The sequence below is a fragment of the Emys orbicularis genome, chromosome 9, assembly GCF_028017835.1.
Source record: "Emys orbicularis isolate rEmyOrb1 chromosome 9, rEmyOrb1.hap1, whole genome shotgun sequence".
NCBI lineage: Eukaryota > Metazoa > Chordata > Testudines > Emydidae > Emys > Emys orbicularis.
This window is the reverse complement of record NC_088691.1, coordinates 14735640-14750419: the sequence shown is the minus strand read 5'-3', so window position 1 is coordinate 14750419 and position 14780 is coordinate 14735640. Positions and strand designations below refer to the sequence as shown.

Sequence of the window (14780 nt, the reverse complement as noted above, 5' to 3'; positions counted from 1 at the left end):
CAGTGTGTCAGCTTTTACAGTGACACTTGGTAAATGCTTAATTTACTGGACAGTTAAGTTAGGGCAAAAATCTTTTCAGTGCACAATGCCCTATGTGCTACTTAAGTCCTATGTAAGGTTGTTATTAAGGACTTATTCAGGTGCTTGCATGAGTCCTGTGCCTTGAGTTCAAATTCATTCTAATTGAGGAAGTACCGTTTTTCACCAGGCCCATATTTTTGAAGGATTTTAGTGTTGTGTACATGGCATTGACCTAAGCTGGTGCAGAACTGATACAGTTATTTAAAAAATTCAGTCAGATTTGGCCAGTTAAAAGTAATTTATTGTAATGCTTTGTTAATTTGGCCAGTGAATTTAGTTGCTTCCATTAGTTGTGTCCTGTAGCAATTCTGTCAGTGGACAGGCATCCAGTTCTTGTTTTAACTGTGAAATGTAAAATTGGTGGTCAGTAAAGTGGTTATTTTCCATGAGCTAATCAAGGATGAGGCTTCCATTTTGTATGTATAACTGAGACATGGTTGGGTTACAAGCAGGACCAGTGTTGGCGAAGTTGTCTCCAGCTGCATATATAGTGTGCATGAAGCAAGGGAGATTGGGGAGATAGTATTAGCTGTGCTTTTTTCATCAGACAGGTGGTCTCTGTCCCCAAAGTTACATCTCAGGGAGTGTTTCCATAAATAGTTAAGAATGGGGTAGTAGTGGTTTACAGGTTTTCTCACTGGCTCACAAAAATCCTGGTGAGACTTCCTGCTTGTGATCATCCTGCAGTTGTCATGGCTCTGATGAGTGAGTTGGATTTGGAGTTTGGGAGGTGGTGATTTCTTCCCTCTAATGGACGGATAGTTACCTCCTCTGATTTGAGGTTGGGTTATACCTTGCCCAGCAAGATGAACTCATTTTGATGGTTGACCCTTAGAGATTAATGGAGATAGTGAGCTTCTATAGGGTTTTGAGGGAGAATAGTGTTGAGCTGATTGGTGACCTGTAGAACTTTATAATCTTTTGTCCTCTGTCTTCAATTTAGAGGCCCTTAAGTAGCTCTCTCTCATAGCTTTGTTCCCGTATGTCACCTTGATTAACAAATGACCTAAGAAGAGCACTGGGAGTGGAAGTGTTCTGTCAAGCTAATGGCCACATGAAATATTTTTGAGGTCTAATGCCATGGCTATGCAGTAGGTAGAGAAACTTCTTTTCCTCTGCTATAGCATCATAGAATCAGTCAAGTTTCACATATCTGAACTACTTTAGGTTCTGATTGTGTGGACAGTATTTTTATTGTACTATGTATAATGTTTGTAAAAGCACACGGAGCTAGCGAAAGGCGCTAAAATTATTAATAAAAATAAATATTGTTACTAATGCACAAATTTTGATAATTATTTTAAAAAAGAAACAACACGCTGGCGATTTCATACCACTTAGCAAAGAATGAATAACAGGTGCCCTAGTGAAATATTGTAATTACCAAGACTTTATTTTACAAAATACTACAGAACATATGATGGTACTAAGTAGTAACATAGCAAATGGAAATTAAATGTTATCCCCCAAAAGAGAGTCACTTATATTTTCTGATGAGCTATCTTTGCTTTTTAATCCCTTTTTTCTCACTTTCTTCACTAAATCTGATCATCTGCATTGTGTCTTCCAGTCACTAGAACAAATCAGTGTGAGATGCTTTCTGAGTCAGATCTAGTCCATTGTATATAATGGAGAAAAATATGCATGGTTAATGAATACATTTTATCTGTTAGTTTTCTTGGCATCTTAATAGGGATTATCTATCTGGTTTGAGAGTTTTCCCTGAGTAGTTTGAAAGGAAATTTGGGATGTTAAAATACACCTCTACCCCGATATAATGCTGTCCTCGGGAGCCAAAAAATCTTACCATGTTATAGGTGAAACCGCGTTATATCGAACTTGCTTTGTTCCGCCGGAGTGCGCAGTTCTCCCCCCGAGCACTGCTTTACTGTGTTATATTCAAATGCGTGTTATGTCGGGTCGCGTTATATCGGGGTAGAGGTGTATGTTATAATACACAATATATTTCTGAAGCTGTGTGATAGAGTTAATTTTGTGGGGTTTGTTTGAATGTTAGCTGTATTATATACAATTGATGTTGCCATAAAACACTTCCCTTCTTTGTCTTTCTATTTTTTTGTTTTTGAAGAATCAACCAAAAATGAGACTATCACAAAATTTCTACAGTTGTGTATATTTCCTCGCTGCATTTTTTCTGCAATCGATGCTGTTTACTGTGCTCACTTTGTAGAACTGGTGCATCAACAGAAAACACCCAATTTTTCCACACTTCTCTGTTATGATAGAGTAAGTAACCGGAATGTGTTGGAGCTGTGTTGTTTTCTTTTAAGTGAATATTACAAGTCTATTAAAACCCTGTTTTTGAAAGATTACTATTTGTTGCATCCTTTTTCCATGTGAAAAGACACTCGTGCATCAACAGAATCTCTAAATATATTCCAATTCCAGAATCTGCATTTATCATTATTACCATAGCACTTAAAGGGTCCCCATCAAGACTGGGACCCCATTAAGCTAAGCACTGTACAAACATAGAAAACCATCTGTATCTGCCCTGAAGAGATTACCGTCAAAAAAGATCAGATAAAAAGAAATAGACAACATACAAGTTAAAATTCAAGGAACATATCTTTTCAGTTATGTACTTCTAAAGGTTTTTCCTGCAAACCTTCCCTTTCCCTTTGTTCTTGTCCCTAAGCCCCAGAAAGCATGCTCCATCTTTGCTGAGCCAAGGTGTCATCCTCCACCTTGCCTGCCCAATATTGCATTGCTCTATATAGATGGTAGTGATATACAAGGCAAAGATAATCACCTTGATCGATTCAGTCCATCAGCCCTCACAGAGAGAGCGCAGATCACAACAATATTATTTACTAAGCTCCTATTATCCAGCTAATTCATTACCCGTGCAGCTCTGTTGAAGGCATTGGTGTCACAAAAGTGTCACCGAGGACATAATTTACCTTGTGGGAAACTATATATAAGCAAGAGTCAAAAACCCTGCTTGACTTTCAGATCCAAGGTAGAGTTTGAAGGCCTTACAGTTAGAAAAACCATCTACTTGTAAACGTAATGTGTTCAATATAGAGTCAATGCCTTTATTCTGTAATACTCAGAATAGAACTACATTTTGTTTATACAGTCAGCAAAAGTTTACATATGTCTGTTGCCCAAGCTCAATGAGATGAGTTAGGAGTTAAGGTAATAACTGATAAGAAAAGAAGGGGAGTTCAGAGTTCAAGGTGGAATTAGTTCTTTGTATTCTAGTAACACTAGTAACCATATGAACATGAACTATAAAAACTAAAGCAGTTGGGTTTGATTTTTTTTAAATAATTTTGATTTCATATTACATAGCCTGACTATTGTTTCTGTTCTTTACAGGTTTTCTCAGATATAATCTATACAGTAGCAAGTTGCACTGAAAATGAAGCTAGTAGATACGGCAGGTTTCTGTGCTGTATGCTAGAGACTGTTACTAGGTGGCACAGTGATAGAAACATATATGAAAAGGTATGTAAAGCTGTTAAATTGTAGTCTGTTTCATGAATAATCATATGATTACTATACTGGTAAGTCAGGCCCAATAAAAGCGGTTGCTGTAAAAGTATTAATGCAGTAAAAACATGAAGTATGATGGTTTCTCTAGTTTTCTAATTTTAAACTTCATGCATTATAAAACTTTGCTGATACTTGAAGGCAGGATTTCTGTGATGGGAAAGGAATTCGTGCATACATTTTGAACACTTCTGCTTAATGAATCATACTTTTCATCCGTCTATGTCTAAGTTGAGTTGGAGGAGGTTTAACTTATCAAAGTTTAAGTGCTTTGAAAACTGCATATGGATTAGAAGGTAAATATATCTTGGATTAACTGAGAATGATGAAACTTGCTTGATAGCTCTGTCAGAAGCTAGTTAAAATGGAATAAAGGAGAGAGATGCGCACACCTCTCTTCCCCTCTCCCAAAAGCAGGCATTTCTTCTACAAATGGTTGCAGATATGTATTGCACTAAATTGTAACGACCTCCCTTTTTATGGGTAGTTCCTGCTTTTTTGAAAAGTCTGATAAAACTCTCAAGCTACATTGGCAGCTATACCCCAACCATTAGGAGATAACAACATGTACAATAGTTCCGTCAGTGCTCCCAGCAGTATTTCAGACAACCAGCTTATCCTTCCAGGGAGTAAGACTTTTCCAAGAGGAGGCACAAATTATAGAGAAGGTCCTCTGACTCCGCCTCTAACCAACTGGCTCATCCTGTCATCTATCCCACAGTCCCACGGCTACACGGCTTGTGAAGCAATAACCGCAGACAGATGGGTCTTAAACACTGTGATGGAACACACTATCCAATTCCTAGCTATCCCTCTACCTTGTCCCTTTTCAGGGACCCATCTCATGAGTTGCTGCTTTCTCAAGAGCTTCAGACTACGAGCTTCAGCAGCCATAGAAAAAGTTCCCCTACAACAATGGGGTAAAGGGCTCTACTCACATTACTTTTTTATCCCCAAGTCCAAGGGAGGGCAGAGACTTATACTTGACCACCAAAGTCTCAAAAAATACATGGTCAACCAAGCAAGGATTCAATTGAATCATGACTGGTTTGCTGCCCTCAGTCTTCAAGACGCCTGCTTCCATGTAGCAGCTTTATCAAACCACAGGAAGTATCTGAGATCCATAGTACGGGTCAACATTATCAATACTCCTCAGTACTGTGTGTATTTGCCAAATGCATGACCATAGTGGCAACCTTTCTCAGGTGAATGATTTCCCTTAGCTGGATGATTGACTAGTCAGGGGCAAGTCTGAAGGTCAAGTCCTCCATCATGTCCAATTCACGCTGTTTCTTCGATTGACGGGCTGATCTTGAACAAAGGAAAGTCCACTTTACTTCCAACAGAAAACATTTAGTTCTTTGGATCCTACTAGGCTCTATGAGTTTGAGGGTCTTTCTCCTACATGAATGATTTCAGTTTGTTGCCTATATCTGCCCCTCAAATCTCACTTCTCAACCACGGTTTGTGCACGGTTTGTGCACACTTGAGGTTGCTAGGTCACATGGCTTCATGTACTTAGTAGTTCAACATATGAGGATGTCCTGGAGTCCCTAAACTGGTGGACAGATCAGAATAATGTATGTGAGGGTGTGCCCTTCGCTCGTCCTCCACTGACCAAGACCATAGTTACTGATGTCTCGACAATAGGTAGCAGAGTGCATATAGAGACTTTAGTAGTCCAAGCTTTGTGGACAGAATAGGAAGCATCATGATATATCAATGTCCTAGATCTTTGAGCAATTTACAGTGCATGCTGAGCCATTCTCTCACACAGGGGCACATTGGTTCATACTGTTGCTGACAATACCACCACAATGTACTATGTGAACAAATAAGGTGGAGCATGGTCCAGCTAGCTCTGTCAGGAAGCGATAAAGTTTTGCCATTCTTGCATCAAAGATGACATCGTTCTCACAGCCATCCACTTACTGGGTGCCCAGAATCAGGTGGGCGATCAGTTCAGCAGGAATTTCTCTGAGAATCAGGAGTGGGCCATGAAGAGCAGCATCCTGAGGCACTTCTTCAGGGACTAGAGCATTCTGTCTGTCGACCTATTTACAACAAAAGACAAGAAGTACCGTCAGTTTTGCTCTTGTGTGGGTTGCAATCCACGCTCTCTGACTGATACCTTCCAACTGAACTGGGGGTCAGCACTACTGTATGCCTTCCCCCCTATTGCGCTCATCCTCCAGATCATTCTCAAGTTGAAGCTGGATCACACCAAATTGATACTCATTGCTCTAGCCTGGTGAAGACATTGTTTTTTCGCCAACCTTCATAGCCTTTCTGTCCAAACTCTTGGAAGGAAAAGAGATTGGACTGAAAGGCTATGAAGGTTAGCTGTGGCACCAGGTCTGTACAGTTTGCACCTCAGCATTGATGCTGTATGGTTAGATCGGGGGAAAGAGCTGTTCAGAGGTAGATCAACCTGTTTGGCCAAGTGGAAATGCTTTTCGGTTCAGTCATTGGCTTGGGGAATTTGTCTGGTACCCAGATTCAGGACACTTTAAATGACCTGTTACATCTTAGATCACCCGGCCCCGTCTCAGCTCATTGAGGGTCCACTTGGAAGTGATCTCAGCATTCCATTGCCCAATCCAGGGAAGTAGGTGTATTCCCAACCCCATAGAGGTTGTCTGCCTCTTCCCACCTGTAAAAGAAGCAGTAGCCTTGTGGGACCTTAACTCTGTACTTCCTGCCCTCATGGGGCCTCCATTTCGAGCCTCTAGCAATCTGTTCTCTGTTCCTTCTTTGCCAAAAGACAGCCTTTCTTATTGCTGTAACCTTATGAAGGAGGGCAAGTGAACTGCAGGCCCTAATTACAAACCCTCCATGTACTGAGTTATTCAAAGGCAAACTAGCCTTAAGGTGGCATCCAAAATTTTTGACTAAAGTGGTTTCACCATTACCAAGCAATGTCCCTGTCTGTATTTTTTTGCTAAGCCACACTCGAATGCAGATGAACGGTGCCTTCGTATGTCGGGTGTAAAATAAGCCTCTGAGTTATATTTGGACGGGACTAAACCATTTTGATTATCACCCTGGCTTTTTGTCTCCTACGTGGACTAGATGAGAGGTCAGGTGGTTTCGGCACAGACAGTCTCCAGATAGATTACTTCCTGCATAACAAAGCATATGGCATAGCAAATGCCACAGCTCCACAAAGGCTCTTGGTTCATTCAACAAAGGCCCAAGCTGCTTCAAGTTGCGTTTCTCAGAGTTGTTCCAATATTGGACATATACAGTGTTTCTGCTTGGTCCTCCATGCATACCTTTATCAAACTGTGTTATCACAACTGCATCTAGGTCTGATGCAAGCTTTGGAAGAGCAACTCTAGTCACTATTTAACTAGACTCTAAGCCATTACTGCTTGCAAATCCTCTGAGGGTATGCCTACACAGCAAAGGAAAACCCATGGCAGGCCCATGCCTGCCAATTCGGGCAGCAGGGCTGTTTCATTGCTGTGTACACTTCTGGGCTTGGGCTGGAGCCTGAGCTCTGGACTTCCCATTCTGCAGGGTCCTAGAACCTGGGATCCAGCCTGAGCCCAGAAGTCTACATAGCAGTGAAACAGCCCTGCAGCCTGAGCCCCGTGAACGCTAGCATGGGCCAGCCGCTGGTGTCTAATTGCTGTGTAGGTATACTCTGAGGGGAATACAAGTCTGCAACCACTTGAAGAAGAAAAATCTGTTACTTTACTTGTACTGTAACTTGTTCTTCAAGACGTGGGTGCAGATGTGTTCCATGACTCTCCCTCCATCCCCTCTGCGTCGGAGTCATCAGACATAGATTCTGGTTCATAGGAACTGAGATGGGTCTGGATAGCACCACTCTGAAATAGCTTTGGGAGGGGCCATGAGGAGACGTGGTTGTGCATGTGCTGTCCCAACAAGTTCTGCTAAACACAGTTAACTGGCTTCTGTGCATTGCGTGTGCACACCTGAGCGAAATACACATCTGCACCCACATAGGATTATAGAACCATAGGGCTAGAAGGGACATGTTGGAACATGTTGATGAACAATGGTAACAGTACAGGTAAGTAACTGTTTTGATATACGTAAGTTATTTTAGGAATGTGGCAGATATACCTGTATAAATGTTGCTAAATGTGAATGTTTTAAACTTTGCATATACCAGAGTTAATGAAAGCAATGTTCTTCAGTTATGTTAAAACTTCAGCAAAAGTTAAATTATTTTAATCCGCTGCCTGAATAAGGTTAACTTTTTCTTTTTTTCTTTTTACATACATGTAGGAATGTGGCAACTATCCAGGCTTCCTTACCATATTACGGGCAACTGGATTTGATGGTGGGAACAAAGCTGATCAGTTAGATTATGAGAACTTTCGACATGTGGTACACAAATGGCACTATAAATTAACTAAGGTAAATAAAGGATGTTAAGTTGATATGACCCATTTTTTCAAGTATTAATGAGAACTACTTTGATTGTATTTTATACCTTGTATTCTAGGCTTCTGTACACTGCCTTGAAACAGGCGAATATACACATATCAGAAATATCCTGATTGTGCTGACCAAAATCCTTCCATGGTATCCAAAAGTTCTGAACCTGGGTCAGGCCTTGGAAAGAAGAGTACATAAGATCTGTCAGGAAGAGAAAGAGAAGAGACCTGATCTATATGCGTTAGCTATGGGGTAACAACAACTTACTTTAAAAAGAGATTTAAATGGATGATGAAAGGATTCCAAAGGCTCGGAACTCTTCCAGTCTTGACACATTTGGCTTTTGCTGTATCTTGGAAGATCTTGCAATCCTATGTTTTGAGGCTGGTGTGAGTTGAGGCTCCTGGTTTGTACTGGATGATGATGATGAAGTGTGCTAGGTTCTCCGCAGGACAAAAGAAAGTAACAATCCCTGCCCTAAAGAGCTTATAATTTTAAACAGGACCAGTGATGGTAATAAGTAGCTGGAAGGAGGGTAAAACAAGGAAAGACAGGGGTTATAGCTATAAGATTACACAATTACTCAGTCTAGGCATGTGCAGTTCTAGGAGGTTAAATTAAACAATACTTTTCGCTGTTTAATTATGGTTATTTTTTCATGATGTGGTGAATGCAAAATTATCCATGTTTGTCTTGGCTGCTGGGAAGGTATTTTATTTCATCACTGTCATTGATTTAGCAAAGCTTCAGAACTATTAGTGTAACACAAAATCACTGGCTTATTTCTTTGAAGGTTTTTAGATGGCAGAGGTTTGGAGGGTCAGGTTCTTTAAAGAACCGATGGTAGTAATAGAAGGAGAAAGAGAGAATACTGCAGATCATTTTCAAAGAAGTGCTAAATAATTCGCAAACTACTCAATTAATCTTTTTAAACAGTAACCCATGTTTATATTTTGCTTTATGTTTGTGCATATTTAACACACTGTGCGACTTTCAGCTATTCTGGGCAATTGAAAAGTAGAAAGCCTTACATGGTACCGGAAAATGAATTCCACCACAAAGACCCACCTGCCAGGAATGCTGTAGCTGCAACAGTGCAAAATGGACCAGGTGGTGCTGGGCTGCCTGCATCACTCACAATAAATGCAGCTAAACTGGAGGAAAGCACTGCTGAGGAGACTGGTAAGCCATCCACTTTAAAAGAGAATTCTTTTAATGCTATAATTCTGACCCTTTTTTTAAATTGACTTTTAGGATTGTGTGGTTTAACCTTCAAATTGTAAAACTAACAGGGTCCATTACATGTGTTTTTTTTTTTAAATATTGTTTATTGCTTATATTGTTAATCCTTCCTTCATTATTGGCAAATACATATTGATCAATTTAGCTGTCAATAAATTAAGCCTAATTTTAAATGAATTTTGAAGTATTGTGTGTTCAAGTGATCGCTATAGCATTGAACCAAAGTACTAACTCAGTAAATTAAGTTTAGCATCTTTTTCAATAGACAAACTAAAGGAGAAAACTCAGGGTGCTGTGAAAGTTATTAATAAAGCTGCCAATGCAACACCAAAAGTGACGACAAGCAATGGAAACAGTGCTTCTAACAGGTGAGAAATCTATTCTTCAGTTCATCATTGTCTGACTGCAGAATAATGAAATTACATTTGAAAGTGACCTATCTATTCTGAAGGGTTTTTTTAGCAAGAGGTGAAAATGATCTTCTCTACTTTGTGCAGTAGAAATCTGCAAATTATGTCCTTTTGATCCATTAGATAAAGGAATTGCAAGTGAAGACTGATAAATGAAATGCTTTTCTCCCAAATTATGCAACGAAACTATACTAAGTAAAATGAATAAAGCTTCACTAAAGAAATAATCATATCTAATATGCTGAACTTTAAGATCCATTTTAAATACTGTGAACCCAATCCTTGAAATCTGTTGGAGTGGGCTAGACATCTCACAACAAATGCTTGGTAGCTCTAATTGGGTACTTGTAATTTGTGGGTATGACTACAGTAGAATAAAAGACCCGTGGCACAGCCGGGCTGACCTGCGGGGCTCAACATTGCTGTGTAGACGTTTAGGCTCAGGCTGGAGCCCAGGCTCTGGGTCCATCCCTCATCCCTCAGGCTCCAGACTGGACTTGAATGTCTACACAGCAATTTTACAGCCCTGCAGTGTGAGCCCCACGAGCCCACGTCAGCTGACCTGGGCCAGCAGCTGGTGTTTAATTGCGGCATGGACATACCCATAGTCAGTTTACACAGCTGCTGGGCTGGAATAGCCTTGAGTCAAAAACATTAATATTTTGTAATGCCTACTATTTCTGTGTGCGTCAGAACCCTGCTAATCATGTAATAGCATTGTTTCCTATATCCTCCCATTTTAGCTAGAAGAAAGGTACTGGTTTGTTGCTATGAAGATGAGCGGATGAACATTGAGAGACAGGAATTTGTCACTTATTTAGCATTTTGAGAAGGGTTTTTTTGTCTTAATCTTGAAAAGTAAAAACTGATTTGCATTTGATTATGAAAACTGAAGCTAGTTTTGATATTGAGCACTCATTGGGCTTTTTTTATGCAGCAAAATTATTAAAGAAAAAGATGATAAAGAAAAAAGTGGGAAGGAAAAAGATAAAGAAAAAAAAGAAAAGACTCCGGCTGCCATTCCAGAGGCCAAGGCACTTGGAAAGGATGGAAAAGATAAACCAAAGGAAGAACGGGCAAACAAAGATGATAAATCAAGAGAGACCAAGGAAAAAACACCAAAATCTGACAAAGAGAAGGAAAAAGCCAAGAAAGAAGAAAAAACGCCAAAAGATGAAAAATCCAAGACAGTTGTTACCAACGCTGAGTCAAAGTTCGCTGCAGAAAAGGAGAGAGAAAAGGAGCCATCCAGAGAAAGAGATGTAGCGAAGGATATGAAATCCAAGGAAAATATTAAAGGAGGAGAAAAATTGTCAGTAGCTGGGTCCTTGAAGTCACCTGTTCCCCGATCAGAAACATCAGAGTCTGAAAGGGGTAAATTAAACTTTTTTTTTTTAAAGTTGCCTTTTCAATAATGTACAGAAGCTTTGAAAGTTGCTTAATACCTAAAAATGGTTGGGGGCAGGCAGAAGGAGAGTAGCTATGTGCTAATTAGCATCTAATCATAAAAGACCCTTTTCTTTTTAACTTTTTGGTCCAGGTAGTTAAAAAGATAATCACTTCCGGCATTAGTAAGCAAACGGGGGGAGGTGTTTTCTGTTCCTGCCACTTTCAGTGAGAGCAGAGTATTATAAGGTCTACTACCTTTAAGAATTTCAAATACGGTTTCATATGAATATCTCTTGTAACAAATCCTTGTGAAGATTCTAAATTGTATTGTCATCATCTAGTAATAGATTATACATGGAAATGTGTATTGATTGTTTGCTTACTGTAATTGAGATCCCATATACTCTACAGCAAAAAACAATCTGAATTCTGCAAAAAATTTTGTATTGAGAATGTATTACAAACAGCATATGGAAGTTTTTGGAGGAAAGCTGGAGTTTTTGGCATTTGGGTAGGCAACAGCTGTGGCTTTTAGCATCTGCAGAAGGCATGGAAAGCTGTTTGGAATAGTTTCTACTAAAATTGTCATCAGTGAAATAGTTAACAATGTTGACATTTAAGTTTCAGAGTAGCAGCCGTGTTAGTCTGTATCCGCAAAAAGAACAGGAGTACTTGTGGCACCTTAGAGACTAACAAATTTATTAGAGCATAAGCTTTCGTGGGCTACAGCCCACTTCTTCGGATGCATATAGAGTGTATGCATCCGAAGAAGTGGGCTGTAGCCCACGAAAGCTTGTGCTCTAATAAATTTGTTAGTCTCTAAGGTGCCACAAGTACTCCTGTTCTTTTTGCGGACATTTAAGTTATCATCTTAGGGTTTTGCTGTTAGCAGCGTGTTTAGATGAATGAGGTACCTCACATCTCAGAACAATTGTTTTTAGGCTATTTGCAGACTCAGAAAAATGCATCAGTTTCCACTTGTTCCACATTTTCAAGGTTTTCATCATAACGTTGAGGGCTAAACACAGATTATTTTAAATGAAAGTTTAAACACTAAAGCACAATTTTTCAGCAAAACAGGTGATTCTGCAGATGAGAAATTGTGGAATCCATGGGATCAGGTCTGTTACTTTCTCCTGATGATGATCAATACTTTTAATCCTCCCAACTGTAAAATTTTAATTCTAACTTTAAACTCCTTTGGTATTTTGCGAAGTAATATAATCAGATTTTATCCCCTCTTGCTAGGGTTTTAATGCTTACTGCTTCTTTCTTTCTTTCTTTTTCTTTTTTTTTTTTTTTTTAGAACAAAAACGTCGCAAAGTTGATACCCATTCTTCTCCATCACATTCCTCAACAGTAAAGGTTAGTATAGCCTGAGGAAGGCAGCGCCCATGTTAGGCTCACAAGTTTGGAATGCCAGTGTCCGACTTCCTTCAAGTTTTGTGCCAAGTATATACTGGAACCACTGGAGGTTTTATCTTGCAGTAGAAAATGCATTCCTTTTCTTTATTGGTGGACTCTTTTTTTCTATTAAATATTTTTAATTAGAAAAAATAAAGCTTCAAGGACCTAGCACAAATTTTGTAAATAGTGTTTGAAAAATGCAAGAAAATTTTTACACAGAAGTGCCTCATTGTTTTAAGCAGTCAGTTTTTTTTGGAATGCAATGGTAGCTACAAGCAAATGAGTCTTTGCAGCAGAATGGAGCATATTTTTCTGCACTAATATTGAAGAATATATAGCACTGAAGATTTTCTGGATGTTACGGGATATACGGATACCTCTGAATTCATCAGGCTTCTTGATGAGCATCATACCGATGTGTGCCTTCCAAGGAGGAGTCTTGAAAGGAGTTCCATTTTAAAGTCTCCTTGGTGATCAGTTCTCCTGTAGTTGTGTATATTCAGTGAGCATGCAGCTTCTGTTGCACCTTCCCTTCGAGGTTTGTTTATATTCCAATGGGTTCCCACCATGTTGAGCCCTGCGTTACGATAAAACCAGATGTGGCAACCAAGCCTACCACCCAGCAAAGAGAAACCCCAAGCATTCAAGCGCAGCACAATACCGTGGGTGTAGCCTACTTGAAGACTCAGGGTAGCCATTCCTTGCTCCATATTTAATTTTATTTCTAAGCCATCTAAGTTCATGGAATCTTTGAATTTGCAGTACGTTGAACCTTTAAAACTGTAAGTTACTAATACTTCATCAAGAGCACTGTGATGGATTATGTGGGGTGTTTAAAACTTCACCATCTTACCAACTTAAAAATTCAGTGTTTTGTTTTTCAAAGAATACGTCTTTCTTTGTATAAGAGTTACTTAAAGAATAATAATTAATTTTGCAGAAATAAGAGTAAAAAGTGCATATAATCAGTTTTGAGGAACCAGGTGATAGTGATAAGGACTTAATTGTAACATCAAGTATATTTTTTTTCTCTATCTATTTTTTGCAAAATGAAACCTAAAGACATTCTAGGAGACTTCTACCACGTTTAACTATAAGTGGAGAAGATGCATTTAATATATTTTTAAACTCTTATTTCATCTGTGGCTCACTCATTTAAAGAATTTTTTTTTTTTTAAATATTGCAGAAATCTTTGTGGGTGGAGGGGAGGTTTTTTAATATTTTATGACAAATTGAATATGAACAAATTTACTTTTGTAGTTTAAAGAATCATATTGCTGATATAATTTAGTTTAGAAAAGAGATGTAAATTTTGTTTTCTAGCTTTAGCTTTGTTCAATATAAAATATTAACATCAGATTTCTTCTGGAAGGAGTAGTTGTTTTTTGTTTCAAGGTACGGCCTGCTTCCCAAAGTTCCTCTGGTTTCTGAAAATTATGCCAGTTTACGTGTCATCTCCATTCATTTTCTACAGGACAGCCTCAGCGAACTCAAGGACTCTTCAGCAAAGGTTTGAATTTTTTATGTGTCACCAAGATTACATTTGTATTTTATGTGGAGAGATTTTAATCTTGTGTGGATGATATACATTACCAGAGAAATTGAAGGCCGCATTAATGTATGCGCTAGCATAGAAACAGATTTTTCAACCATTGTATAAATTTGCTTTACACATTTGCCTTTAGATTTTGATCTGTAGAATAAACTACAGTTGGCACAGTGTGCAGTCAACATTGGTCTGTTATGTTGGCAGTACCTTATAGGGTGGTCACTTAATTTTCCACCTCTCCTTGATCCTTCTCAGACACGTTTTTTTCATAGTTCATAGCTATTCCTGCAACTTTACTTTGCATAAAGAAAACAACAATACTATGGCAGTATTCATGCTTCTAGAGTAGCCCTCACTCATTTGTGTCTTGGTAAATCTCCATCAATACCACCATCAGTGTGATTCCAGAGATGGTGGGTAGCAAACAACTAAGTTATCCTATTGGTATGCTTGCTTTTTTTCATAAATGTAATTCAAATTAAAAATATTGTAGAATTGTCCTCTAAAACAAATTACTTCAAACATCTTTTTAATGTTAGTACATTCTGATATTTTGGGAAAAGGCCATAAAACAAGCACTAATGTAGTTTTAAAACATATTTACCAAAATACTCAGATATTACAGTAATGAGCACATAGAAATACTTTGAACTTGGTAATGTACTAGAATAATTTCTTATCCTTTTTGGTGGATCTATGTTACTGTGTGTGTGGCGGGGAGTAGGTATGTCTGTTAAAACTGACTATTGAGATCTTGTGTTGTTAATAA

The 14780-nt window shown here is 38.8% G+C and overlaps 1 protein-coding gene across 1 annotated transcript in view; it reads left to right on the top strand.

Moving 5' to 3' along the window:
• The window catches only part of THOC2 (THO complex subunit 2), a 114693-nt gene that overhangs the window by 78655 nt on the left and 21258 nt on the right, over window positions 1–14780 (top strand). The window contains exons 26-34 of the mRNA XM_065410718.1: window positions 2171–2328; window positions 3427–3555; window positions 7861–7992; window positions 8081–8265; window positions 9011–9195; window positions 9521–9623; window positions 10603–11039; window positions 12361–12419; window positions 13937–13972. Of these exons, the coding sequence (XP_065266790.1) occupies window positions 2171–2328; window positions 3427–3555; window positions 7861–7992; window positions 8081–8265; window positions 9011–9195; window positions 9521–9623; window positions 10603–11039; window positions 12361–12419; window positions 13937–13972 (1424 nt within the window). The remainder of the gene's footprint in view (window positions 1–2170; window positions 2329–3426; window positions 3556–7860; window positions 7993–8080; window positions 8266–9010; window positions 9196–9520; window positions 9624–10602; window positions 11040–12360; window positions 12420–13936; window positions 13973–14780) is intronic.